General features: G+C 43.0%; 1 protein-coding gene across 2 annotated transcripts in view; it reads right to left on the bottom strand.

The window, feature by feature from the left end:
* LOC139162717 (complement component C6-like) overlaps positions 1–25980 on the bottom strand; it is a 69475-nt gene that overhangs the window by 32494 nt on the left and 11001 nt on the right. For both annotated transcript variants that reach the window (XM_070743403.1, XM_070743404.1), the window contains exons 2-10: positions 24155–24329; positions 23286–23442; positions 20078–20222; positions 18402–18543; positions 16160–16298; positions 7926–8126; positions 5749–5989; positions 3899–4021; positions 2359–2525 (exon numbers count right to left, since the gene is read on the bottom strand). In XM_070743403.1, the coding sequence (XP_070599504.1) occupies positions 2359–2525; positions 3899–4021; positions 5749–5989; positions 7926–8126; positions 16160–16298; positions 18402–18543; positions 20078–20222; positions 23286–23442; positions 24155–24300 (1461 nt within the window). In that variant the 5' untranslated portion in view covers positions 24301–24329. The remainder of the gene's footprint in view (positions 1–2358; positions 2526–3898; positions 4022–5748; positions 5990–7925; positions 8127–16159; positions 16299–18401; positions 18544–20077; positions 20223–23285; positions 23443–24154; positions 24330–25980) is intronic.

Genomic DNA, 25980 nt, shown 5'->3' with positions numbered 1-25980 from the left:
AATGTCAAAATGAGTCTCAGAGTTTGATGCAATTTAAACCAGTGTTTCTCAACCTCGGCAACTCGAAGACATGTGGACTTCAACTCCTACAATTGCTCAGTCTAGCCTGGACCTTGAAACATAATCCAGTTAATGGTGAAGGCAGGTAACTGGCATTCCTCTTGCCAAAGCCAAATATTTTGTTGACCCTTTGGTAAATTGAAACAACCATATTTGACTATACAGTTGACTATGCTGGGTGGACATTCTGGGAGTTTTAGACCAGCACATCTGTAAGAGGTGTCAGATTATTGCCAGCTGGGATAAGCTAAAAATCAGCTTTGCACTATTGGCCTTTGTGCAGAAAATAGGAATGCAAATATCTAAAAATAAGTCTGCTACTACTTGAAAAAAAAATAGAGCTGCAAATCCCATTAAAAAAAATCTCCCAACCTAAGGATAATCAGAAATATATGGAATATAATACTTGGCATACTCTCCAACGGTATAATGTCCAGCAGGCACAGAGATTACAAGATACATTATTTCTAAACATACTGTGGCTCTATTAGATATTCAAATTAAAAGATTTGTCAGAAATAACTTCCTGGTTCAATGTCTAATGCTTACATTTCCTACCAATACATTTGCATGTCCTGCTTTCTGCTTTCATATCACAGAAGTTGGCAAGCTTTTTGAAGTTCTGGGAATTCCCCACCTTGCAATCTACCTACAATGTTGACTAATTATGTAACCTCTTGATTTCTAAAGCATCGTATTTGTATCTTTATTTGAAATGGTGAATGAACTTAATGGGGAGGGGAACAATAAATGCCCTAGCTATTGATCCACATCAAGCAGCAAAAAAAAAAAAAAATAGCAACCAAAGTTTGCAATGTAATGAATCTATGTTTTCCCTCTTCTGCCTTTCTCTTCAAATGTTTCCCTAACAGCAACTGCAGTGAAAGAAATGTAATTCTATATCTACTTACAGTGGGCTTGCATAAGTGCACCATAGTGCCTACTGTCCCTGTCCTACTGTCCTATTTTATTCTTTTATCATTAATTTCTTCTTATGTTATACAATCCTATACTTGTTTGACTAAATAAAAAATAATAAAATAAAATAAAATAAAATAAAATAAAATAATAAAATAATAAAATAATAAAATAATAAAACAATAAAATAATAAAATAATAAAATAAAATAAAATAAAATAATAAAATAAAAAATTCTTATTCTTATTCTTATTAATTAGATTTGTATGCCGCCCTTCTCTGAAGACTCAGGGCGGCTCACAGAATAGATACAAACATAGCATGTAGCACAAATCTAATAATTTAAAATGCAACTAAAAGTCTTGGTGTAATACGCAATCATACAGTCCAATCACACCATACATAACATTTATTGGTCAGAGGGGCAAGGTCTAAATGCCCCCAAGCCTGGCGATATAGATGAGTCTTGAGGCTCTTGCGGAAAGCGAGGAGGGTGGGGGCAGTGCAAATCTCTGGGGGGAGCTTTTTCCAGAGGGCTGGCGCCCCCACAGAGAAGGCTCTTCCCCTAGGCCCTGCCAAATGACATTGTCTGGTTGATGGGACCTGGAGATGGCCAACTATGTGGGACCTAACCGGCCACAGGGAGTTACCTGGCAGAAGGCAGTCCCATAAATAATCTGGTCCAATGCCATGTAGATTCCTAGAGAAGCTTCTCCCTGCCTTTTCCGCCCCTATTTCTTCCCAGAAGATTCCTAGAGAGGCCCCACGGAGGGTTCTTCCTGCCTTTTCCAGTTTTGTGCCTGCCTTGCTGACTTCAACCTTTGTGTATTGATTTCCCCCCCGCTTTGAAACTAAACCAGAGCAAAATGTATTTCACTTTGTGAAAGAAGAAGGACTGTGAATTGCCTCACAGCTGCAAGCTAAGTATCTCAGAACTGATAAGGGACTTGTACAAATTACCAGTTTGTTTGGAGACAAGTGCTCTTTGCTATACAAAAAGAGGGCTTAGTTTATGTGCATTTTCGGTATAAAGAACATTGTTTTGAATTTTCAAACGTGTGTGTGTCTGAAATTGTATCTGTGAATTTTCGGGAGGATTCTGCCAGCGAGCTCGTCAGAACACAAGGTAAAAGCTGTGAAGATCGTTAGCAGCTAGTTAGGGTTGGAAAAAATAAAAGCTACATTCAGATTATAAGATGCATCCAAATTATCAGCCTCTTTTAGGGAAGAAAAAGGTGCACCTTATACTCAAAAAATATGGTAAGTCTAAGTGCTATTGTTATCTAGTTTGGGTAATGAAACATCCTCAACCAAGTTCAGAGAGCAGCAAGTTCCCTTCATTTCAAACCCTGAGCTACAAATATTCTCTTTTATCTTTACCTCAAAGTCAATCACAGTTGGATTGTCCTTCAGCGATCCCAACCAATCAGTAAAGACGGTGTGCTCAGGAAAAGCTCCTTTCCTTTCCCAGGCAAGAGCTGCAGAAAACTGGGATCTTCCACCTCTGATGAAGGATATGGACTTCTCTGAGGATTGCAGAAATGAACCTGGGAGACAGATTTAAGGCCTGTGATTAGAGCAGCAACACAAGCAGGTAGGTTCGTAGCAACCATCAGAAGTCAAAACAGAAAATATTTTGTCAAAGACTCTTGGAAACCAGGAAGAATTAAAGTAAAGCGTCTTCACCTAATAATGCCCTTTGCTGCATTTTTGGATTGGATTTATCCACTGGTGCACCAAAAAAGGCAGGATGTAATATGCCATCAAGCTTTTCGACAGCCATATCAACACTGAAACCACAGCTTTGGCATCACTAAAACCTATTAATAAAGCTGTACGTATTCAACAGCCTCCTTTGCAGAATTTAACAGATGGCCCCCAAATAAACATCCCTCTCTCCCTTTTCACAACAAGTTTCTAGCCCTCAAGCATTTTGAAAGCGGAGTATGAGCATTAGAAACTGGGGAACCAGTTTCTATCTTTAGTAAATCTCGTATTTTGGACTCCCATAGGAATTCGTTAAAATTTCCATAATGTTTGCAGATCATGGAATAGAGCTTTTTCATTTTGCATTACTTGCAGTTTGCTTCTGAGCTTCATTTATTAGATATCTGAGAAAGAAATACAGTGTTCCCTCGATTTTCGCGGGTTCGTCTAAACCACAGTTTTTCAAAAATATTAATTAAAAAATACTACGTGGTTTTTTCCCCTAGACCACGGTTTTTCCTGCCCGATGACGTCATATGTCATGGCCAAACTTTCGTCTGCCTTTAATAAATATTTTTTTAAATAAACTTTGATAAATAAACATGGTGAGTAATAATCTAAAGGATTGCTAAGGGAATGGGAAATTGTAATTTAGGGGTTTAAAATGTTAAGGGAAGGCTTGGGATACTGTTCATAGCCAAAAATAGTGTATTTACTTCCACATCTCTACTTTGTGGAAATTCAACTTTCGCGGGCAGTCTCGGAACGCATCCCCCGCAAAAATTGAGGGAATACTGTATAGCTTTTTTTTAAAAGATGTGTGACGCGTGTATAAAACAAACAAATCCTTGAATGCTCCACTGTGGTCAACATTTTTTTAAACCCTAAGCATAGCTGGCTGGAGAATTCTGGGAGTTGAAGTCCACAAGTCTAAAAGTTGCCAAATTTGGGGTCTCCTGACTTAGAGAGTGCTGGTAAAGCACTATTGCTAGTTTTAGATATCTCTCCCTGAAGGATAACAGAAAATTATAGATCAGATTAACAGAGTTGGAAGGGAGCTTGCAGGTCATCTAGTCCAGCCCGCTGCCCAAGCAGGAGACCCTTATATCTGTCTCTGCCTAGAATCGAACTCACGATCTCTTATAATTTTTAATTGGACAGAAATTGTAAACCTAGGTTCCCAAAGGGTCACATTTTCTTTGATAATAATCACCTTCATGGCGAGCAACCATTCTGCTATTTGTACAGGTTGTTCTCACTTTTCTCTTTTTAAAACCGAAGATACGCCTGGTTGTTTCAGTCCGGATGCACTCTTGTGATTCTGCCTGTGTTAAACCTTAAGAAATGAAAATTATTTCCAGAATATTTTTGCATTTAAAAAATGAGTATTCGTGCTTTCCTCCTCCTCCTCCTCCTCCTCCTCCTCCTCCTCCTCCTCCTCCTCCTCCTCCTCCTCCTCCTCCTCTTACTCCTCTTCCTCCTCCTCCTCCCCTTTTCAGTGGTTCCCAAACTTGGCAACTTTAAGACTTGTGGACTTCAACTCCCAGAATTCTCCAGCCAGCATAGCATGGCATGGCATAGCTGGCTGGAGAATTCTGGGAGTTGAAGTCCACAAGTCTTAAAGTTGCCAAGTTTGGGAACCACTGAAATAATATGCATTTGACATATATGCAGTGAAGGCCTGCTGACCCCACCGGGGTGGGGGGCGCACTTGGGGTTGTATGTTTATGCACTATTTATTGAATACTTAATAGTTTTTTATTGTCCTTCCTTCTCTAGTACCTTAGTATGTTCCTTAATGACTTTTAAAATAGGAAATAATTAAATAGTATGTTTTTACCCATAAATGCTTGAATCATTTTAATCATTATCTAGAACTGAACTTTTAAAGCAATTAAAGAAAATTGAGCTACTTGCCTAATCTGTTATCATACTGAACCTTGTGGGTTCAGTACAAAACCTTAAAATGTTACTGTGCTCCTCAACAAATAATGCTGTCTATTATTTGTCCTTTTTGTGGCTATTCAAATAATGTGACAATCAACTGAAAAAGAGTCCAAGCACCTATTTGAAAACTTATCTTGAACACTCCCACCCAGTCACATGACCTTTAAGCCACCCCCTGGTCACATGATTGTCAAGCCACTCCCACCTGGTTACATGGCCGGCAAGATATACCCATACAATAAGCCACACTCACAGTGTGGTAGTAAAAACCTGCAGCCCTTCACTGCATATAAAGAAGTGAGACTGAAAAATTAAAATGGCCATTCAATTTACAATAGGAAAAGCTGTAGACCCAAAGGACATATTCTTCTTAATTATATCTGTACATGCAGCCTTTTTTTTTTTTTTTTAAATGAGGCTGTTTTACTTTTTCTGCTTTGGTTGGATATTATTCTTCCAGTTTCCCATTTCTTATATAAGCCTGCTAAAGCAACTTTTAATAGAATTATTATTTTGGGTTTAATTAGTTGTTTGTCAGTTGCTGCAAATGGTGCACATTTGTTTTAATAAATTTTACACTGTATACACTGTGTATATTTTTAATGATGAAAAAGTAGGATGCATCATTTTATTCTTAGTGGTACATTAATAAGTACCATCTTGTGCCGTTTGCTCTTCATCTGGAGGCAGTGATTATTTTAATATACTAAAGGACAATAAAATAACCAAGAAATGGAGAACATTTCCTTCTGTTTATTTCTGCTCATCAGTTGGGTTGTAAATAATTTTGCCACCAGTTTGAGCACATGTTTGTGATGCTTCTGCACATGTGCAAAAGCGTCCTGGGTAGGTGGGTGGAATCTCCCATTGTCGGTGCTCCTGGTTCTAAGAACCAGTCCGAACTGGGAACAACCCACCAATCCTCTCAGAATAACAGTGTTGGAAGGGACCATAAAGGTCTTCTAGTTGAACCTTCTGCTCGCTAAAAATGACCTATGGAAAGGAAAGAATGAATTATAATGCTGCACAATGAAAGGATAAAATAACTTTTCCATTCCCAATATAGTTACTGGCCCAGTAATGGCTCCCCATCTTCTTCTGCTGAGGTTCATATACCTGAATTTCTCAGCTCTTCAGCGCTGTACTGATAAAGGAGGTCGTATTTGCCTCCCAGTGACCCAGAGGAATAGTAATGTGTGCCAAAATGGTCAAAGATCCAGCTGTAAAGGGGATAGTTGTATTCCAGGGGCAAGTTATTAAGCGCCTCTAAGAACACCTTAGACAGCTGCAAGTCTGATTCCTTCATTGTGAAGTTGGATACCGCGATGACTTTATGGATCCTAATAAAGTTGGACTCCTAAAAATGAAGAAGAGAAAACGTGCATGTGACTCCGGTTGATAATTAAAATGTCTTTTCCTAGATCGATTATATGCAATGATCGGCAATGATTATGGTTTTATCGAACCAAAATTGGAATCGCTTTATCACTTGTTACAGCCAAACAAAATAAAATAAATAGCCTCACCCATTTTTTTTTTTAATGAGTTTGTTAATGAAACTGAATTTAAACATGCCTGGGATAAACATATATCCATCCTAAGATAAAATACAAAAAATAGTATAAGGGCAGACTAGATGGACCATGAGGTCTTTTTCTGCCATCAGTCTTCTATATTTCTAAAAATCTTGTCAGCAATTCGTCCCACACCTGCAAGAAGGATACTGCAATAACTCCATTCCCACCCTACTTTGCGGCTAGCCAGTCACGATATTTGCCAGTTCTCCAAACTACTCAAAATTTCTGCTACTGGTTCTCCAGAACCTGCTGAATTCCACCCCTGCTGTGCTTCCACCTGTGACATCATTGCTACCTTTGAAAAGTGTTCGGAAACTTCAGATTGTGTAGAATGCAGCTGTGAGAGCTATCATGGGCTTTCCCAAATACGCCCATTCACACCAACAATCCGCAGTCTGCATTGGTTGCCGATCAGTTTCTGGTCACAATTCAAAGTGTTGGTTATGACCTATAAAGCCCTTCACGGCACCGGACCAGAATATCTCCAGGACCGCCTTCTGCCACATGAATCCCAGCGACCAGTTAGGTCCCACAGAGTTGGCCTTCTCCGGGTCCCGTCAACTAAACAGTGTCATTTGGTGGGACCCAGGGGAAGAGCCTTCTCTGTGGCAGCCCCGACCCTTTGGAACCAACTCCCCCCAGATATCAGAGTTGCCCCCACCCTCCTTGCCTTTTGCAAGCTCCTTAAAATCCACCTCTGTCATCAGGCATGGGGGAATTGAGACTTTCCCTCCCCCTAGGCTTATAAAATTTATGCATGGTATGTCAGTATGTATGATTGGTTTCTAAATTGGAGTTTTTAAATTAACTTAAATATTAGATTTGTTTACATTGTATTATTATTGCTGTTAGCCGCCCCGAGTCTGCAGAGAGGGGCGGCATACAAATCTGATTAATAAATAAATAATAAATAAAATATACTACTTGAAGCCTTTTGGTATGAAATAAAATAAATAAATAAATAAAATGGCCCTCCAAGCTAGAGAAAAATTACCAGTTCCCTTTTAAATTTTCTGCTTTATTTAATGGTAGATTTTAAGTAATATTTGTGCATGGACATTCAGGTCCTCTCGTATAACTTATGTAGGTTTTTATTAACACTTACTCAATTTGCAATTCTAGGAGATACTCCTGCATGAAATATGGATGTTATTATTATTGTTGTTAACAATCTCTGCAGTAATAAAAGCAGTTCTTATAACTGAAAATTGTACTAGAAATCATGCCCGTATTTGCATTCCTTGAAAAATAGAATACAGTGGTACCTCTACTTAAGAACTTAATTCGTTCTGTGACCAGGTTCTTAAGTAGAAAAGTTTGTAAATAGAAGCAATTTTCCCCATAGGAATCAATGTAAAAGCAAATAATGCGTGCAAACCCATTAGGAAAGAAATAAAAGCTTGGAATTTGGGTGGGAGGAGGAGGACAGTTGCTTCATTTTTAAAACAGAAATGAATAACCTGGACAAGAAAAAAATAATGATTATTTCCCCCCACTCTGTCAAGCAAACCGAACAGCCTTTTCTTGCAATTTAAAATAAATCAGCATTGACATTTCGGGCATGCAATAACATTTGCCACTCACGCCCAACAGAGAAGGCAATTCAGTGCAGAAATGTTTCCTGTGTGAGCAGGCTAATGAACAAGTGACTTTTCCTGGTCTCTCAATTATTGGCTTCTGCAGATGGCATCAAAGCTAGAATGCCAACAGCAATACCTTTCTCTTTGAAGCTTGTATTGCTTCCTTGAAGGAGGAAGAGGATGTGACTCGAACTTTTGTCTTCTTGGAGAAGAAGAATGGGACTCCTGATCGACCTTGGTGAGAGCCAGAGGAAGATCTACTGTCAGTAGTATAGCTTCCAAAGGGAATTAAATCATTGTAATATTCTGAAACCACATCATCTTCTTCATTCACTACCTGTGGAGAGATATAAATGCAGAAAACTGGTTTGACAAAGGACTGAATCTTACTTCTTAAAGGGCAATGACAAGAATGAATACTAGTCCCCATAGCTGGAATTTCTAATCCCCACAACTGTTTTTCCCCCCCAGTGTCTTTTGTGGAGAAATTTAGCTTTGGTCTTAAGGAAGAGGTGAGAAATGTGGAGTGGTTAGAACAAAGTGGTTAGGACCTTGAAGGTCATCTAGTCCAACTCCCTCCTTAAGCAAGAGACCCTATACCAGTGATGGCGAACCTTTTTTTCCTTGGGTGCCAATAGAGCATGGGCACATGCTATCACACATGCGCAAGTGCCCACACCCATAATTCAATGCAGAGGCCAAAAACAACTTTCTCTGCCCCCCCAGAGGCCCTCTGGTGGCTGAAAACGGCCTGTTTCCCAACTTCTGGTGGGCCCAGTAGGCTTGTGTTTCATCCTCCCCAGGCTCCAAAGGCTTCCTTGGAGCTGGGGGAGGATAAAAACGCCCTCCACCATCCCCCTGGAGGCTCTCTGGGAGCCAAAAATGCCCTCCCAGAGTTATGTGCGAGCCAAAAATCAGCTGGCTGGCACACATATGCACGTTGGAGCTGAGCTAGGGCAATGGCTCGCATGCCAGCAGATATGGCTCCGCGTGCCATTTCAATGGCTTGCGTGCCAGCAGATATGGCTCGCGTGCCAGCAGATATGGCTCCACGTGCCATTTCAGACAAACGGCTGTCCAGTTTCTTCTTCAAAGCCTCCATTGAATGGACACCCAGAGCATCTGAAGGGAAGCCATTCAGATGTTGAAGACTACCCAATTGTGAAAAATTATGAAGTGTGAGGAGACACAGAACAAGATCCATTTTGAAGTGTGAGGAGACACAGAACAAGGCCCATCTTGACCTTGTTGCCCTTGAAAGGAACAGTGATGGTTTTTGACACACCACAACAATAAATTAGCAGTAAATATAAATGTCAATTTCTTGATCTGGCCTGCCTCAAAGAGCTGCCATTTTTCCTTACCTGCTTGCCTGCACTCTGCTTAAGCTGAGGCGGAGTATGCCATGATTGTAATCTCCTTTCTCTAGTTCCATTTTCTCTCTCTCCTTGTGGACAACCCATTCCTTTTTTTCTATTCTGTTTTCCAGAACCTCCCGAGGGCAGATCTCTCTTGTTGAATGTCCCTCACCCATCATCTTTGAAAATAAGGGGAGCCATACAAAGTGAGATGAAGACCTACCATCCTAACATTTGGAAGTTGTCTGTAGCTATTTGGATGCACACAGAAGAGCAAGAGAGAGGGGAAAAAAGACTTCTTGGGCAAGAATTTGCTGTTCTAAATTTAATAACGGACAAAAGATATCTGAAAATGCCATCCGAGTTTGCTAAGTTTATATGGTCGATGCAAATTAAAAACAAGCAGAGTTTCTATTGCACCATCACAGCTACTCTTTTGACTAGGTCCTACAGATCAGTAGCGTGTTCCTATGCCATCGTACCAGTAGCGAAAATGGAACTGTGCACTCAGCTCCGCATCTTTGGCATGTGTGTGCGCCCGTCCAAGTAAGATTTTGCTTCTGGGTATGTGCAGGAAACAAAATGCTATGAGGGAAGACGTACATGTGAGAGATTTTGATGATTTTTTTTGCTTCTGCGCATGCGCAGAAGCAAAAAAACCCACCGAAATCTTGCACGCACACACATTTCCTCATGAGATTTTGCTTTCTGCACATGCACAGAAGCAAAATCTCATGAGGAAATGTGCACGAATGCATGCACATCAGAGATGTGGAGTTGCATGCATGCGCAGAAGCAAAAATATAATGTGACATGCATGCGCACACACCGGTGAGGAGCGGGAGCAGCGGGAGCGGCAACCCCCAACTGCTCCAGTTGCTCATTGACTTTTTTTGATCAGATCCCGCAGAGGCTCCTAGCATTCATATTGTAAAGCATTTGTATATATAAATATAATGCCGCCGGCGACTCACCGCTGGCGAGGGTTGCGGCGTGGGCCGGGGAAGGAGGCTGCCATGTTGGGGCGGAGCCTGCGGCCCCCACGTCATCCCCGGGGGCCGCAGCGCGTCGTTTGGGTGCGTGGTCACCCAGTGAACCGGGCAGGAGGGAGGCAGCCCTATAAAAGGGGCTGCCTCGTGGCGCAGTGCCTCCTGCCCGCCGGCGCTGGACATCTCTTGCTCCCGAGCTCGCCGCAGGCTGGATCAGCGAGGAACGAGCAGCGCGCTTTTCTCCCCGATGGGAGGACTGGGGTGGACGGTTTGTAAGCCCCCGGGATCGATGGCGATCGCCGGGGGCGGCCCTGGTCTACGGGGGTGGGGGTGCGGCGGCGCCCAGCGCCCGTGCACGGGCCGTTCGTGGCGACGCCGCTTCTCCTTTGTTCGTTGCCGGCAGCGCGCAGGACGGCGCCGGCCGGAAAATTGCAGGATTCGCCGGCGGCTTGCTTGGGAAAGGGAGGAGGGGGTCAGATGGCTGCTGTGCCGGCGCCCCTCCTCCCCCCCACCCCCGCGGCATTGTGTAAATGGCGGCAGGGCGCGCGGGGCGTCGACGGCTTGCCGGCCGGGTTTGCCCGGCCGGTGTGCCGCCGGGTGGTTGCTCTGACACCAGAGCATGGGAACATTGTCTCCAAAGGCTCCTTCATTTTATGAAGGGAATGATAATGAATTTGTTGATCTTCTCTAGCATGAAGCTAGAAACTTATGGCAAAAGCAATATGATTGCAAGATGATACATATTTATGGAGAGATGATTTAATTAAGTTAACATAAAGCATGCAAATATAGCTTGTCACACAAACCACAAGCAATGGCCATTCGTTCCATAATTAAACTGCCATAAACATGAGATGTAAACTTAGAGCTATACTTCCCTTATCTTACTATAGTTTGTAGAAATTTTGATCTATTTTTTATTTTATTTTAATTATTTATTTATTTGTCAAACATGTATAAGATAGTAGTTTGTATAAACATAACAAGTAATGATAAAATAAAGGACAATAGGACAGTGCTAGTAGGCCCGATAGTGCGCTTATGTATGCCCCTTACAGACATTTTAGAAACAGGGAGAGGTCAACTATAGACAATCTAAGGTTAAAGTTTTTGGGTTTTGGGGAAGAAACCCCAGAGTCAGGTAGTGCATTTCAGGCATCGATCACTCGACTGCTGCAGTCGTATTTTCTGCAGTTGAGTTTAGAGCAGTTTACATTTAGTTGACTCTATTCCATGCTCGTGTATTGCTGTGGTTGAAGGTGATTCCAAAGCCATTCGTCTGAATTAAGCTGTTTCTGGATATATCTTTAGCGTAAAGCCTTTCACCAGTGATCTGGCACTATCACTATTCTCATTGGCATAAAGGCTGTACTAATACATCTATTTTATTTCTTTATTATTAACAAGAATTGGGCATAACCCAACAATCAAGTGCTGACCATACATGAGCAGGGACCGATTCTGTCCTGGATTCTATCCAATAACCTGACTCATTTGGTGCAAAGAATTCGGTGAGATCATTTGTCCCAATTTTCTCCCTTGGGAAACTTTCTTCAGACCGGATTCAAAGTTCTGTATATCCATGATAACATTAGAGGATTTTCTTGGAGTCAGTCTTGCTCATTCAACTAAGATCAGCGATAGGCCATTCCAGACCTTCAGGGATCAAGTGGTCCACTGGTCTACCACAGAGCAACCATTGTGCCTCTGATAGTTTTCATCCTTCAAGTATTTATGAACTATACATGCTGGTTAGGAATGCTGTAATACAGCAACATCTGGAAAGAACAAAAATATGGATAGGTCCTACATCCCTTTCCTATTTTATAAAACTCCTCTCCAACTTGAAATTTTTTTAAAAAAAAATGATTACTGCCTAAATCCATTCTGAAATGGTCACTTTTCCCATATGAATTACCACATAGGTTCTATTGTTGAGAAATGCATTGTAATATTGCTTGGTTTTCTAGCAACGACGATTAAAAGTAGAAGTAGTCGGTGCATAGGTTCATGGGGACACAATCTGAAGTTAGTTGGGGGAAAGATCAATGGCAACATGAGAAAGTATTATTTTACTGAAAGAGTAGTAGATCCTTGGAACAAACTTCCAGCAGACGTGGTTGGTAAATCCACAGTAACCGAATTTAAACATGCCTGGGATAAACATATATCCATTGTAAGATAAAATACAGGAAATAGTAACAGGGCAGACTAGATGGACCATGGGGTCTTTTTCTGCCGTCAGTCTTCTATGTTTCTATGTTTCTATAAGCTGTACTTAAATTCTTAACTATTAAAGAATTAGCAGATAAACTAAATTTCTAAGCCAATCAGTGGTCTTGTGACAATTGAATAAAGTTCTACTATAAGATTTATTCCATCTTTCTGCTGCTGCGACAGAGAAGACTTCTTAGAACATAACTTGGATTACAGTTCAAAAAATGGACAGAACTGTACTCCAATAGAACTATAAAGCATGATATTGGGAAACACTGGAGAAGATTAATTTAAGCAGAAGTGACTCAGAACTCAAGGCATGAAGTCCATGACTTACAACCGTTCATTTAATGCCTGTTTGAAGTTACAATGATGCTTAAAAAGTGGTGTATGGATCGTCCCCACACTTAAATCCATTGCAGAGTACACCGTGATCATTTGATCAAATTTTGGGTCCTTGGCAACGACAAAACATTTATGCTGGTTGCCGCATCCTGGGGTCATGTGATCACCATTTATGACCTACCCTTGACATTCTAACTAACAAAGTAAAGGTAGACAGCCAGATTCACTTAAGAACTCTGGCCAAAAGAAGTTGTACAATCAAATAAAACTCACTTAGCAGCAGAAGATCCAGCCTCACTTGTAGTCAGCTATATCGAAGTGGGGGTGTTAGGAGGTTAACATTAATACTATGGTTATAATGATTAAGTTAGGTTGGTCTAGCTAATGCATGCGCTAACGGTAAAGGAGGCATTTTCAGGGGCCTTTGCTTCCCTGCATAAAATTCTCGCTACTATTCTATTCCCTGGGGGAACGAGCAGGGCCACGGAGCTTATTGGCTCGTCTCCCAGACAATTTAAGGCTGAAGAAGAGTGTGGTGACTGCCTGAGGGGAATACAGGAACATGGGGCTGCGACGGTGGCACAGCTGGTTCAGCGGCAGGGAAGCGAGACAGCAACAGAAGGCCCGGTTTGTTAGCAGGGAGTATGTGCGCATGGGCAGGCTGGTTGGCAGCCACATGGCTTGGGCGGGGGCACAGGGTACCCAGAATGGTGGGCGGCGCCATCGCTCAAGCAAAGGAGTGCAGGTGGGGACCACACGGTTACACGCCCTCGTGTATGGGCAACAAGGGGGGGCTTAGCTCTCCTAACAAAAGACCCGGTGGCTAACTATTTGAGGACACGGGGAATGATCAAGGGATGGTCCTGGGAAAGGACGCAGATGGGGGAGAAATTAGTAAGCCGCTATACATTACCCAGTTTCAGGGGCAGCGGCATTGGGGGAGACCCAGCTTCTCACCCAGCGAGGCAAGGCCGTTTCACTCGACAGCCAAATCTATGGCCTTTGGGACACGAAGGTATGCCAGGAGCTGTCCTGGTCGCACAGTAGTGGATCATGTACGGTTCCCTGGGCCAGGAAATCGATGTTACATTGGGGGCTGTGGCAACCGCGTCGGTTGTACTCGGAGTCTCCAGTAACGCAGATGGTGGATTGATCACCGGCCAGGCGTATCTAACAGGACAGAGGCCTGGGTGTGAGGGACCCAGTCCAGGTACAGTGAGGAAGCCAGGGAATGGTTCCCTTTGTACCGTAAGACGGGCCTCCACTGAGCAAATAGCGGTTGGGGGCCGTTACAGGAGCATTGGCAGGATATCGGGTGGTATTCCCTCAACAGTACTGATTGCGGTTTTCAGCAAGTTCTCCGCACAGTAATGAATACGGTGGCGGTTCAAAGTCAGTGGGTTTTCGTGGCGTTGATTCAAGCACCCGAGTACAAGCGTTTTTGTTTTTGTTTTTTTTGTTTTTTGGGAGCGGGTGGATAACACTGTCTTGTTATTCTTATCGTTTCTCTAGGTCCTGGCCCTGCTCCACCGTGTTACGCGCTAAGTGCGAAGGAGCCGCCCTTTCCTTTGCCCACAGTGGCAAACTGCGGCCACTGCGTGGCATGTCGGCTGGATGTACAGCTGCAACATTATCTTCAGGAATGTGGAGGTTGCTGAGTCACTGGGGCTTCAGTGGAAGGGGCTTGAGCTCGGAGGTCTCCGTTGAGACGGGCCTCTCCCGTTTGGAAAGTTGGGAGCTATGAGGGGCCGGACCCAGATTGTTTGGTGTTGCACACTGGTGGCAACCACCTGTTGCTGGTGAATTGGGAAAGGTGGCCTGACACACGCGTGTGTACCATATATTGCCACGGAGGTGCTGGAGGTATGCCAAGAGCCCAAGGCGGTGGAGGATGCCAGGTAGAGAGTTAACAGGGCAGCGAAGGAATGGGTACTCCAGACGGGGGGGTGGAGTGTTAGGTCACCCCAACATCAGAGCATCCCAGCTAGCTTTATTCAGAAGGGACAGGGTACATTTGACAGACGAGGGGAATGACAAATTCATAACGGACCTGCAGAGGTGCCTGCACATTCATGTGCAGGGGGGGGGGGAGCAGGGGGAATAAATTTATAATTTCACCCCCTGCTGTGGCCGAAAGGGGGCGGAAATGGGCGTAAGCAGCAACTGTGTGATCTCCTTTAGGGGCATCTCTACTGAGGTGAGGGGCGATCTCCTTCTCGGAGTACAGGGCTCGACCGGCTTGGGTTCGGGGAGGGGGTCGCTCCTGTGGCTCGCTGCCTGTGGCGTATCAGAGACCAGTGGCGAGCCATCCCACACGCCGTGGGGGCGTGTCATTGGGCAGGGGGCAGGTGTAATTTTACCTGACCCTGCACCCGGGCAAGGAGCTTTCGCCCTAGAGTTGCTCAAGTGAGTTTGTTGCAAAGTTAACTCCGCCCCCATTTGATTTATGCACCTTTGCAGGTCACGTGGTTAATTGGCTAAATAGTTAATTTGAATTTGTTTAATAAAAGTGACCCTATTTATACCCACACCTTTGTGTCCGACTGTTACTCCGCCTGCGCCGCAATGCCGCCGGCGACTCACCGCTGGCGAGGGTTGCGGCGTGGGCCGGGGAAGGAGGCCGCCATGTTGGGGCGGAGCCTGCGGCCCCCACGTCATCCCCGGGGGCCGCAGCGCGTCGTTTGGGTGCGTGGTCACCCAGTGAACCGGGCAGGAGGGAGGCAGCCCTATAAAAGGGGCTGCCTCGTGGCGCAGTGCCTCCTGCCCGCCGGCGCTGGACACCCGCCCACCCTCCCTCTGTTACAGGGTGCATATGATGGGTCGCCCTCGGTGGGGCCGAGTAGGAATTTTTTGCAGTCACAAGGAATTGGCCGAATTGTGGCTGTTTTTTCGCCTACTCCACTCTGTGCGTGGGAGTGTGTGGTTAGGGGGTGGTCTAACCAACTAGCGCCCCCCCCTCAAGGTCACTGGGGGGGGGACGGCCGGAAAGGGGGCGGAAATGGGCGTAAGCAGCAACTGTGTGATCTCCTTTAGGGGCACCTCTACTGAGGTGAGGGGCGATCTCCTTCTCGGAGTACAGGGCTCGACCGGCTTGGGTTCGGGGAGGGGGTCGCTCCTGTGGCTCGCTGCCTGTGGCGTATCAGAGACCAGTGGCGAGCCATCCCACACGCCGTGGGGGCGTGTCATTGGGCAGGGGGCAGGTGTAATTTTACCTGACCCTGCACCCGGGCAAGGAGCTTTCGCCCTAGAGTTGCTCAAGTGAGTTTGTTGCAAAGTTAACTCCGCCCCCATTTGATTTATGCACCTTTGCAGGTCACGTGGTTAATTGGCTAAATAGTTAATTTGAATTTGTTTAATAAAAGTGACCCTATTTATACCCACACCTTTGTGTCCGACTGTTACTCCGCCTGCGCCGCAACTTGTTGATGAGTAAAACCTGCTTAATGTCTTTTGATAGTTACCTGGAAGAAAACAGACTCTAAGTTTTCAGGAAGTCGATACGTTTTCCTCAAGTCATTGGTCTTCACAAGTCTGCAGGTGCCTCCATTAAAAGTGTTACGGAGAACTTCACCTCGACGCATTCCTGCCAGAATATGGTATCTAAGGGGAAAACAATAGGAATTTTGCATCCAGTCATGGATGGATCAGTTCCTTAATTATTCATAGTAGGAGTGGGGTTTCTATTCAAGCTGGTGTTTTACTGAAGAATAAATAAAGCTGCATCCTTATATGGTAGCAGGGCATACAGGCCAAAGGCTGATTCATAAAATTCATCAATAACTTAAATTATTATTGGTGACCTCCAGATATTTGGATTACAGTAATACCTCGTCTTACGAACCTAATGAGTTCCCGGGGGAGGTTGGTAAGGCGAAAAGTTTGTAAGACGAAACATTGTTTCCCATTGGAAACAATGTAAAATGAATTAATGCATGCAATGAAAAAACCCTGCAAAACCCCGCCACCACCCGGCTGTCACCTTTTGAAACAGCCGGGCGCTTCTCAGCATTCTCCCACTGCTGAACCCGGAAGTTCGGCAAAAGTTCGGGTTCGGGTGGCCGCCGAGAAGCCCCGCCGCCCAGCTGTCACCTTTTGAAACAGACGGGGGGCTTCTCGGCGGCCTCTCGAACGCCGAACCCGGAAGTTCGGGTTTGGCGTTCGGGTTCAGGAGGACACTGAGAAGCCCCTCGGCTGTTTCAAAAGGTGACAGCCGGGCGGTGGGGCTTCTCGGTGGCATCCCGAACCCGAACTTTTGCTGAACTTCCGGGTTCGGCATTTGGGAGGCCACCGAGAAGCCCCGCCGTCCGGCTGTCGTCTTTTGAAAAAGCCGGGGGGCTTCTCCGCGGCCTCCTGAACGCTGAACCCGGAAGTTTGGGTTTCACGTTTGGGTTCAGGAGGACGCTGAGAAGCCCCCCGGCTGTTTCAAAAAGCGACAGCAAGGCGGCGGGGCTTCTCGGCGGCGGCGGCAGCGGGTTCATAAGATGGAAAAAGTTCGTAAGACGAGGCAAAATGTTTTCGAACCCCGGGTTCGTATCTTGGGTTGTTCGTATGGCGAGGGGTTCGTATCATGAGGTACCACTGTATTTGGTAAGTAAAATGAGGACCCGGATTGTTGGGGGCAATATGCTGACTCTGTAAAGTGCTTAGTGCTTATTTATTTATTTATTTATTTATTTATTTATTTATTTATTTATTTATTTATTTATTTATTATTTAATTTAATTTAATTTGTATGCCACTCACTCCAAACGGACTCTGAGAGGCTAACAACAGGTATAAATACAATATAAGTTTTAAAAAAAATTAAAAACATCACTAAAATCACATGTATTATAAAACCTTACTTGCAACAATCAGTCTTAATTACAGGCCTGCCAGAAAAGCCAGGTTTAAACAGCTTTCTGGAAAACCGGTAGGGAAGTGATAATGCAATTCTCTGGGGGCAGTTGATTCTAAAGGTTCGGGGCAGCCCCAGAGAAGGCTCTTCCCCGAGGTCCCGCCCACCAACATTTGGTACTTGGAGAAGGCTGACTGTGGGCCCTTAATGGCCACAAATAGGTATGAGGATATATAAGATAAGGATATATAAGGGTAGATGAGGTATGAGGATATATTATTATTATTATTATTATTATTATTATTATTATTATTATTATTATTAATTAGATTTGTATGCCACCCTTCTCCGAAGACTTGGAGCGGCTCACAACATGCAATATACAGAGCAATATACATCCAATATTAAAAACACTATTTAATGAGGTATAAGGTATATAAGTCTGAGTGCTATTGCTATACCTAGCTGTACTTGCCCCATTGCCAGGGCTGATGGGAGCTGTAGTCCAAAAGGCATCAGGTTTGATAAAGCTAGACTAGATTGTCATTTTTTCCATGTTCTTATCTTTCAAAGTTCTTCTCTGAATGTCCGTCTGCAACCTCTCTTCTTCCCTTCTAATATAACTGGTTCTAAATGAGCATCTTAACATATGACCATAGAACAAATGTAATGTTTATGACCATGAATGGATATGGAGAAAGCCCACATGAGATCAGAAAATCATGGAGCAGTATAATGAATGATCTCTATTTAAACTAGGGTTAGTTGTGTTTCCTTTCCTTTTCCATAGCACATGCATTTAATTCCTTTGAATTATTGCTTCTTATTCCTGTTTCTCTTGAGCACTTTAATTAAATATGGCTTACCCGTAGCCCATTAGGTCCACACCAGGAATGCTCTCGTGTTTTCTAGCACAGACGGGTCGCACGTGTCGACAATTCCTTTCATCTGAATTGTCCTCACAATCATTTTCTCCATTGCACTTTAACTTCTGGCTAATGCACCGACCTTTTGCCAACAAAAGAAGAAAAAGAATTAGTTAGAAGCCATTTTTTTTTAAAAAAAGAAAAGCATAGGAATGAATGATTCCACGAAGGCTTCCATTGTGTGTGTGTATGTGTGTGTAACATATTTTTTGCTGATAATGAAAAGGAAGGGAGACGACTATATATCTACTTCAGGCTTATTTGCCTTCATCAAATAGCCACACCCTTATTGGGATTTGAACCTGGGGCTCTGCCTTGTAAGGCAGTACCTTAACATCTAGGCCAGTGATTTTCAACCTTTTTTGAGCACATTTTTTACATTTACAAAATCCCGGGGCACATTGAGCGGGGGAGAGAGGGCTGAAAAAAGTTTGGACAATTTTTTTTTCTCTCTCTCTCTTCCTCCCTTTCGCTCTCTTTCTCCCTCTCTTTCTCTCTCTTCCTTCCTTCCTCTCTTTTTTGCTCTCTTTCTCTCTCCCTCCTTCCCCCCTCTTTCTCTCTCTCTTGCTTTCTCTCTCTCTCTTTCTCTCTCTCTTGCTTTATTTCTCTCTCTTTGTTTCTCTCCCTCTCTCTCTGTCTCTCTTGCTATCTCTCTCTTTCTTTCTCTCTCATACACCATGCCAGCAACAATGGCATTGGGCTTAACAGCATATGTAGGATACAGTGTCTTCCATTCCATCATGTTAATGTACTAAGCCAGGGGTCTCCAACCACGGCAACTTTAAGATTTGTAGACTTTAGCTCCCAAAATTGCTGGCTGAGGAAGTCTGGGAGTTGAAGTCCACAAGTCTTAAAGTTGCTAAGGTTTGAGACCCCTGTACTAAGCAACATTTTTAAATTGCAGAGATGGTTTCTGATAGATTATTATCCAATGGTATTTTTATTACTATTAATGATTGTTGTTGTTACTATTTACACTTCATCTATAAGATACTTCTGACTGGATCTGATAGTTTTAAGACATTGCCATATGTGCTCTGATCCAAATAATGAGAATTTTTGTAATTGATGAGTTGATATTTCCTACGTTTCTATGGAATTATGCCTTGAATACTTTTCCAGATCTATTGATATATCCCCAACCACACCAACTGGCATATTATTATTGTCATTTTCATCATTCACTCCAGCTATATTTGAAAACCTTTACATGCATCTATTTTTTCTAGTTCTTTCCAGTGAACCTTCTGTCTCCAGCAATTGCTGTTTATAAGTTATAATTCTTACTATCAGTCCAATGAATCAATATGGTTAGTAATTCCAAATACTCTGAATAATCTTATTATAGCCTCATAGCAAATGTTCAACAGTCTTCTCCCATTCTTTGCATAACCAGCATTTACTTTCTTGCTGGGTTTTATGATTCAGTTTTCATTGCAGTTGGTCATCACAATTGTGGTTGAACTGCTAAAAGTAAGGTCTTTCATTTTCTTGAATGCATCTTTTAAAATAAACGACACTTTTATTCTCTTTTTAAAAAGGGTATTACTTGTATATTTATATTATTTGTATTTTCAATGCATCAACATCAAAAAAGGCATAGACTATTGACGTACCATTTTCGCAATGGAATTTGTTGCCACAGTTTGCTTCTTCCATGTTGCACAGTTTTGTGGGGAAACACGGTCGTGACTCCAACAAAGGTTCATCGCATGGTTGACCTTTAAACTGAGCTAGTTGGGTAAAAGATCTGGTACGAAACTGAAAAACAGAAGGATAATAAATAAGTGAGGCAGAGACAGTGGTGGGTTGCTCTTGGTTAGGCTCAGTTCTAAGAACCAATAACACTAGAAACATAGAAACATAGAAACATAGAAACATAGAAGTCTGACGGCAGAAAAAGACCTCATGGTCCATCTAGTCTGCCCTTATACTATTTTCTGTATTTTATCTTAGGATGGATATATGTTTATCCCAGGCATGTTTAAATTCAGTTACTGTGGATTTATCTACCACATCTGCTGGAAGTTTGTTCCAAGGATCTACTACTCTTTCAGTAAAATAATATTTTCTCATGTTGCTTTTGATCTTTCCCCCAACTAACTTCAGATTGTGTCCCCTTGTTCTTGTGTTCACTTTCCTATTAAAAACACTTCCCTCCTGGACCTTATTTAACCCTTTAATATATTTAAATGTTTCGATCATGTCCCCCCTTTTCCTTCTGTCCTCCAGACTATACAGATTGAGTTCATTAAGTCTTTCCTGATACGTTTTATGCTTAAGACCTTCCACCATTCTTGTAGCCCGTCTTTGGACCCGTTCAATTTTGTCAATATCTTTTTGTAGGTGAGGTCTCCAGAAATGAACACAGTATTCCAAATGTGGTCTCACCATCATTCTATATAGTGGGATCATAATCTCCCTCTTCCTGCTTGTTATACCTCTAGCTATGCAGCCAAGCATCCTAGTGGTGGGAGACTCCGCCCACCCACATGGGATGCTTCTGCACATGTGCAGAAGCATCACGCGTGCAAGTGAGTGAGCGAACCCATGAAATGGTAGTACCCACTACCAGTGTTCCCTCTAATTTTTTTTTGGGGTGGGCGGAAAAGTATAGTGTCTGAGCGGCAGTCCCTTTGGGACTGGGCGGCACAGAAATAATAAACAAATAAACAAACAAACAAACAAATAAATAAATAAAAAACCCACCCTGTTTTGCCTCAGAGAATTTCAAAATAAAATACTGTACTGTGTGTCTATAACAGTGAGCTCATAATAGGGCAACTCTATCAATATCAAAATGCCACTTAAATAGTTGAGCTAGTCTCAAACTAGATTTTGATTTTCTTTCTCTCTTCCTTACTCCCATTCTTTTTCTTTCTCTTTTCCTTCCTCTCTTTTTTCTGTTTCTCTCTCTTCCTCTCTTCCTCTCTCTCTCCTTCCCTCTCACTCTTTCCCTCTCGGCTTCTGGGTAGGTTTGGAAAACTCTGAGTTGATGATGATTTTTAAGTGAGCAATTGCTCACTGCTCAGCTTAGAGGGAACTATGCCCACTACTAGGCAGAGTGTTTTCTTTAAGTACTTTTACAGAAGGAAATGAAGCTGTTGGAAGGACCGTACCCGTCTTGGCTGACCTCAATTATATAAATAAATTGTAATTGTAATTGGACTTGATTCGTACTTGTATAAAAGGTCATGGAGGCACCTAACTGTACTTGGTTAAGGAGTTTATAGTCATGAACTACCCTGTCTCTCCTGAAGACCGCAATGTTAGTCCAGATGATGATGGTTTGGAAAGGTGAATAAACATCTGAGAGGGTTACATCTCAAACAGAAATTGAGTTTATTTCCATTTCCTTCCCAAACCCATCTGCAAAATCAGAGTATTTCATGGGGAAATAGATTACTTGCTGTTCTGGATTGGGTTATGGGGACACCCAGTGTTATTGACCTTTTGGGGATGAGAATAAAATAATTTCTTGCCCCCAGTCCACATCTGGATTTGTAACGGCAACCCCTTAATTCCTAACACAATGGGTACTTGCAAGACTGGACTGGATCAAGAAAACACATCTGTTCATTGGATCTACCATTGTTAGCTTTGGAGAGTCCTGTGGTTAAGCTTAACATTCTTATCTATGAAATTAGCAGTCACCTTCAAGTGAACATTGTTACCTGAATCTCAATAAAGAGTAATGGGAACAATACTCCTTTGAGATTTCTTCAATTGTCTGAGGAGACCTCCTTCAGAGTTTTGGAAGCTCTTGGGAAATGGATCTAATAAAAATTCCTGACACTGTGGTCTTGAAATGAGTTGGGCACATAGAGTAGAGTAGAATAGAATAGAATAAAATAGAATAACAGAGTTGGAAGGGACCTTGGAGGTCTTCTAGTCCAACCCCTTGCTTAGGTGGGAAACCCTACACTTGCCAAGTGGCCTGTAAATCCAAAGGCCAACTCCTGGTCAACAATCTTTATTGAAATTGAATATAATGACAGAATCTTGCAAATCTGATTGTGCCATATTTCCTCCTCCTCTTTCTCCTCCTCCTCCTCCTCCATCACCACCACCACCACCACTAAATTAGGTAGCCAATTGCTGAGCTGCCTTCTCACTCTTCTAAATTTAAAAAAATACTGAGCTTTTTGTCCTTTCTGCCTAAGCCAGTGATTTTCAACCTTTTTTGAGCCGCGGCACAATTTTTACATTTTAAAATCCTGGGGCACGCCACCAACCAAAATGACACCCTAAGACACTTTCCTCTCTTTTTCCATCCCTGTCTCCTCCCCACCCTTGTGTGTGTGTGTGTGTGTGTGTGTATACACACTCTTGAACCATTTCCAAAAACAGGTGAGGGCTGGGTTTTTTTTGTCTATTATTCTTTGGGTGCTTTTTATCATATGCTTTAAATCAAGACTCACTTCTCTCTCTCTTTTGTTTCTCTCTCTTGCCTCTCATTCTCTGTCTCAATCATTTTCTCATTTCTCTTTTTTCCCTCTCCTTTTTGCTCATTTATCTCTCTCTCGCTCTCTTGCTTTCTCTCTCTCTCACACTTTTTCTATCTCTTTCTCTCTCTCTCTCTCACTTTCTTTCTCTCTCTCTCTCTCTTGCTTTCTCTCTCTCTCTCAGCAAAAAGTTGCGAGACTGGAATCTGAGCTTCCTTTTTCGCGGCACACCTGACCATGTCTCGCGGCACACTAGTGTGCCACGGCACACTGGTTGAAAAACACTGGCCTAAGCAATGATTCCTGCATATCTCCCTCAAGATCAGCCTCCTTACTCTCTACATCTATCTTTATCTTTTCCAACTTAGACTTCTCTTACTTGTTTTTTAACACACGGATCACAATCTGACCAGGGACCAAAGTCTCCAAGCCGGCAGTTGATTGGACACATCTGCTGGTTACAGGCTCTGGATTCCTGGGTGGTGCAAACTTCTCCACAGAAGTTTGCTTCGTAATAAGAATCCACTCTGATTTGCCTAGAATTTAAAAAAAAAAAGCTTTGTTGTGACGTGTTGTAAGCCAAGGAAATTAAGATTCATGGAATCTACATGCTGAAAAGGACAAAGCCTGGCTACAGTTTAGGGGACAGTTAGATGATCCAGAACATCAAGGCATTGGAAAGCATTCAATCTTTAATATTTCCCAAGTTAGATATAAAAGTGCTTCAGTTCGATAAGATTCTGGCTGTATATGTGGAATAATAAATAAATGAGCCTTGAAGAATCACCACCTATGTTTTGGAGTTGGGGAACTGACAACAGGCTTCTCCTTGGATCATGTGTTGTATTTATTTCTATTTATTTATTTATTCGATTTTTTTAATACCTCCCTTCTCCTTAGACTCAGGGCGGCTTACAACATGTTAGCAATAGCACTTTTTAACAGAGTCAGCGTATTGCCCCCACAATCCAGGTCCTCATTTTATCCACCTTGGAAGGATGGAAGGCTGAGTCAACCTTGAGCTGGTGATGAGATTTGAACCACTGACCTGCAGATCTAGCATTCAGCTTTAGTATTGCAACACTCACCATTTCCAACTGAGATAAGTAGCTTTGATCCAACACTTTTGAAGACAATCCAGTAGGGAAGAGCCAGAGGCCTTTCATATCATTTTAAGATGATTGAATGATAATGATAATAATAATGTATTAGTTCTGCAATCACCATGATAACCATGGGAACACTTACCTATATCTATTCTGAGTCCCATAATTACAGGTCCTCGAACAGGCAGACCAGGCAGTCCAGGGGTAATGGTTGCAGTAGCACCCTTCGTTATTCTCGATTGCAGCCAGCAGTAAGAAGAGGAACAGCCAATTATATGCTTTGTTCATGACTACCAGCCTGAAGAAGTCAATGAAGCCTACAAGTACAGACAAACAAAGAACAGTTTGATATCTGTTTTAATACTGTGGCAGCGGAAGGACTAATGTGTTGCAACATGCATTGCAAAGAGCAGCCTCTAGCTTCCTCCAGCTGTGATAACTGTGGAATAAAACCATAGTAAAACTGCCGACTCATTGAGCATGAGCATCAGGACAACCCCAAAGGATTTTTAGCTGCAAAAGAGTTATCAAAGCACTCTAATTTCTGAAAGGGAACCATCAGAGTGGGACTTTAGTTCTCTTTTTTTATTGATTTAATATACATATATACACATTTACAAAAATAAGATAAAAGGTCAAATCATAAGTTAAAACAAAGCAAAACTAACACACACTAACGAACAGACAAACAACAACAAAAAAGAATAATTCTAGTGATATAGTTAATTACTTATTTAAGTACACTAAACGATAATAACAATAACAATAAACAAATAATATAATGTATAATATTTATACTTAAATTCCCTTGAGGGGGTAAGTTATAAGTCATCAAATTATTTTCTGGTGAAGTATATCATATCCTCGGTATCTACCATTTTTTCCTTTTGGTTATCCATATATTTTAAATTATTTTTATTTTCTTAACCGCCTTCGTATATTCTTATTTAATTTATTTAAATTCATACAAATTTTCCCTGAAAAAGGTTACAGTATATAGATCTTTTGTAATTTATTATATCAAAAAAAGGATATAGAGTATTATTATTATTGTATTTCAATTTGAATTTTGTTTCTTCTCTTGAACCAATCATAGAAGTACTTCCAAGTTTTACAGTGGTCAGAGTCTTCTTTATTTTTTAATTTAAGTGTTAATGCGTCTGATTCTGCAAAGTCTAATATTTTTTTTAATATCAAAGTATCGTCAGGAGGTTTGGATTGTTTCCATTGTTGGGCAATTGCCATCCTAGTTGCAGTCAATATACTTTATGTACAGTGATCCCTCGAGTTTCGCGATCTCGATCTTCGCGAAACGCTATATCGCGATTTTTCCACCCGATGACGTCACTCTCTTCCTTCCTTTCTCATCTTTCTTTCTCTCTCTCTTTCTCTATCTTGCTTCTTCCTCTCTCACACTCTCTTCCTCCCTCTCTCATCTCTTTCTTTCCTTCTCTCTCTTTCTCTATCTCTCCCCCTCTTGCTGGCGGGCGGCGGGCGGCGGGCGGGCGAGCGGGGCCATCAGCGAGGAGCCGGGGTTTCCCCTTTGCGTGGGCGGCTGGGAAACCCCGATCTTTGTCTGCTCGCTGCTGCTGCGCCGAGCAGATCAGCTGCTGGGCGGCCGAAGGAACCTTCCCTGGGTCTTCCCCCTCTTGCTGGCGGGCGGGCGAGCGGCGGGCATCAGCGAGGAGCCGGGGTTTCCCCTTTGCGTGGGTGGCCGGGAAGACCCAGGGAAGGTTCCTTCGGCCGCCCAGCAGCTGATCTGCTCGGTAGCGCAGCAGCAGTGAGGAGCCGAATCGGGGTTTCCCCGCACGCAAAGGGGAAACCCCGATTCGGCTCCTCGCTGCTGCTGCGCTACCGAGCAGATCAGCTGCTGGGCGGCCGAAGGAACCTTCCCTGGGTCTTCCCGGCCGCCCACGCAAAGGGGAAACCCCGGCTCCTCGCTGATGCCCGCAACGCAAACTCCACCAT

Source organism: Erythrolamprus reginae, chromosome 2, assembly GCF_031021105.1.
Source record: "Erythrolamprus reginae isolate rEryReg1 chromosome 2, rEryReg1.hap1, whole genome shotgun sequence".
NCBI lineage: Eukaryota > Metazoa > Chordata > Lepidosauria > Squamata > Dipsadidae > Erythrolamprus > Erythrolamprus reginae.
Note: the sequence above shows the minus strand (reverse complement) of the source record. Positions and strands in the feature narration are given on the sequence as shown.